At 59.6% G+C, this 2515-nt stretch overlaps 1 protein-coding gene across 1 annotated transcript; it reads left to right on the top strand.

Annotated features, from left to right (window-relative positions):
• Window positions 1–979: 979 nt before the first annotated feature.
• gpr101 (G protein-coupled receptor 101) lies at window positions 980–2245 on the top strand. Its single transcript, XM_088925201.1, has one exon. It carries the CDS (start codon window positions 980–982, stop codon window positions 2243–2245), a length of 1266 nt encoding a protein of 421 aa, XP_088781327.1.
• Window positions 2246–2515: the final 270 nt, after the last annotated feature.

Below are 2515 nucleotides of genomic sequence, written 5' to 3'. Positions count from 1 at the left end.
CGGCGGCCGGTGGGGAAATCTGATTTTCGGACACCCGGACATTAAGAGAGGCGGTAGAAACGGTGCAGGTGCGGACGCGAATGAACCTCTCTCCTGGCAGGCGGCGTCGGGGACGGGGCGAAGCGCAGGGGTCCGCCGCCGACAGCACAGCGCTGACTAAAATGGGAGCCCGGCGCCGCTCACCGCAGCCGCTGCTCGTCCGTATGCAACCTAGCAAGACCCGCAGGGCGAAGGAGTAGCACACAGAGACGGCGCCCACGGCATCCTAGTCGCCCACAGAGGATGTTCCGTGCAAGAACCCGGCCAGCTGAAGGTAGAATCTGGTTATTTATTATTAACACGAACAATGACATTTACAATAAGTATGGTTTTAGCATTTGTATTCCCTAGAGGAGACTGGTATTCTCTTTTTTAATGCCATGCAATGTTTTCCGGTATTCATCGGTCGTTTTGTATAAATATGTATATATAGATTTGCTCATTCAAAACTGTTTTCTTCGTATTTCCATTTTATAACTGTCGCGTTTGAGCGAACGAACCGACCTAATTGCGCTTAGGAAACGCACTTGACTGCCTGGTATGAAAACTCGCATCATTAAAACGCGATATTACCTGGGACAGAAATTTTCTTCAATATGTAAATCTGAGAACTGCACGTGCGTCCATCTTCAGCCTAAGCGGAATGGCTGATCGCTGGAGCAGAGAAAAGCGTTTTAAAGGAGATCGTAACACAAGGTCAGTTCACTGAGAGAAAATGTAGTGCGATGAATTAATCACAGCAAAAACACACAAACGAGTTTCAGGAAAAGAAATGACACCGGGTGTCAGGTGTGAGCAGATTTGCCTGCTTCTGTGTGCACGCCAGGTTGCCGGATGGTTGCCGGAGCCCAGCAGCAGGAAGAGCCATCCTGCTGAGGGCCACACATGCAGGGCTGGGCGATCCGCTGCTCCTCCGCCCACCTGCACGCCCACCAGTGCGATGCCCAGCCTCCCGGCCCCCAGCCTGGGCGGCAACTCCAGCGCCGCGCCCTGGGCCTCCTCCCCGGCCCACAGCGCGCTGAAGATCGCCCTGATCCTCGCCATCCTCTGCGCCTCCCTGTTCGGGAACGTGCTGGTACTCCTGGTGTTCCACCGCAAGCCGCAGCTGCTGCACGTGGCCAACCGCTTCGTCCTCAACCTGCTGCTGGCCGACCTGCTGCAGACCGTGCTGGTGATGCCGTTCGCCATCGCCACCGCCGTCCCCGGCGTCTGGCCGCTGGACGCCCGCCTGTGCCAGGCCCTGGTGGTGCTCATGCACCTGTTCGCCTTCGCCGGGGTCAACACCATCATCGTGGTGTCCGTGGACAGGTATCTGGCCATCATCCACCCGCTCTCCTACCCCACCCGGATGACGCCTCACCTGGGGACCAACCTGATCGCCCTCACCTGGCTGCTGAGTGTCCTGCAGAGCACGCCTCCCCTGTACGGCTGGGGGGCCATCGCCTTCGACCGGCGCCACAGCCTCTGCACGGTGGTGTGGTCCTCCAGTTACTCCTACTCCTCCTTGGTCTCCACCTCCTCCTTCTGGGTGCCCGTCTGCATCATGCTGGGCTGCTACTGGATGGTGTTCCGGGCGGCCAGGAGGCAAAACGCCCTGGTTCACCCCACGCAGGCTGCCAGCCACGGCGGCACGCTGGCCCCCGCCGGCGCCCCGGGCCCGGGGCAGCAGCAGCCCCTGCCGGACGGGCCCCTCTCGGCGGGGTACCCCACGAAGACGCGGCACAGGAAGTTCCACTACCACTGCAAGGCAGCTAAGGTCGTCTTCGTCATCATGTCCTCGTACATCTTCAGCATGGGGCCCTACAGTATCCTCGGCACCATCTCCATCAACCCCAGCAATTCCGTGCCCCCCTGGCTCACCTCCCTGGCCCTTATCCTGTTCTTCTTGCAGTGCTGCATTCACCCGTACATCTACGGCTACATGCACCGCAGCGTGCGCAAGGAGTTCCTGGCGCTGCTCTGCGGCTCCCTCTGCAGGACAGGCCAGCCACGGGGCTCGGCAGCGGGCAGCTGCTTCACCGTGACCGACGGCCGGCCCGCGCACTCCCACTTTCCGGGCATGGCGGCCCGGGTCTGCCCCCTCCGCACCTGGGAGGAGGGCACCACGTCCTCCTCCCCGACGGAGAGGAGGTCCAAGGACAGCCGCAGGGAGACCACCTCCGTCAGCCTCAGCTCCGAGAAGGAGCTCAACGTCCTGGCCAAGTGAGCCGAGCGCGGGCAGGTCTGCGATACCGAGCTCTGTGTGTGTCTTACCCGCCCCGCGGACTACAGCTGTACGCTACACGGTAGCACGGTAGCACCTGTTGGTCGAGCTGCAACGTTTAACTGGTGTACATAGAGAGACACGTTTCTGCAACAAAGTGGACGGGTAGACACCTGGGTTGCTTGGGCGTTTGATATTCTTGACAAATTCAGGTTTGTGTACAAATTGCTCAGTCTTCAAAACATGTCCTATCTATTACTGGCAGGAGAAAAG

This window comes from Atractosteus spatula, chromosome 9, assembly GCF_055471065.1.
Source record: "Atractosteus spatula isolate fAtrSpa1 chromosome 9, fAtrSpa1.hap1, whole genome shotgun sequence".
Taxonomy (NCBI): domain Eukaryota; kingdom Metazoa; phylum Chordata; class Actinopteri; order Semionotiformes; family Lepisosteidae; genus Atractosteus; species Atractosteus spatula.
Note: the sequence above shows the minus strand (reverse complement) of the source record. Positions and strands in the feature narration are given on the sequence as shown.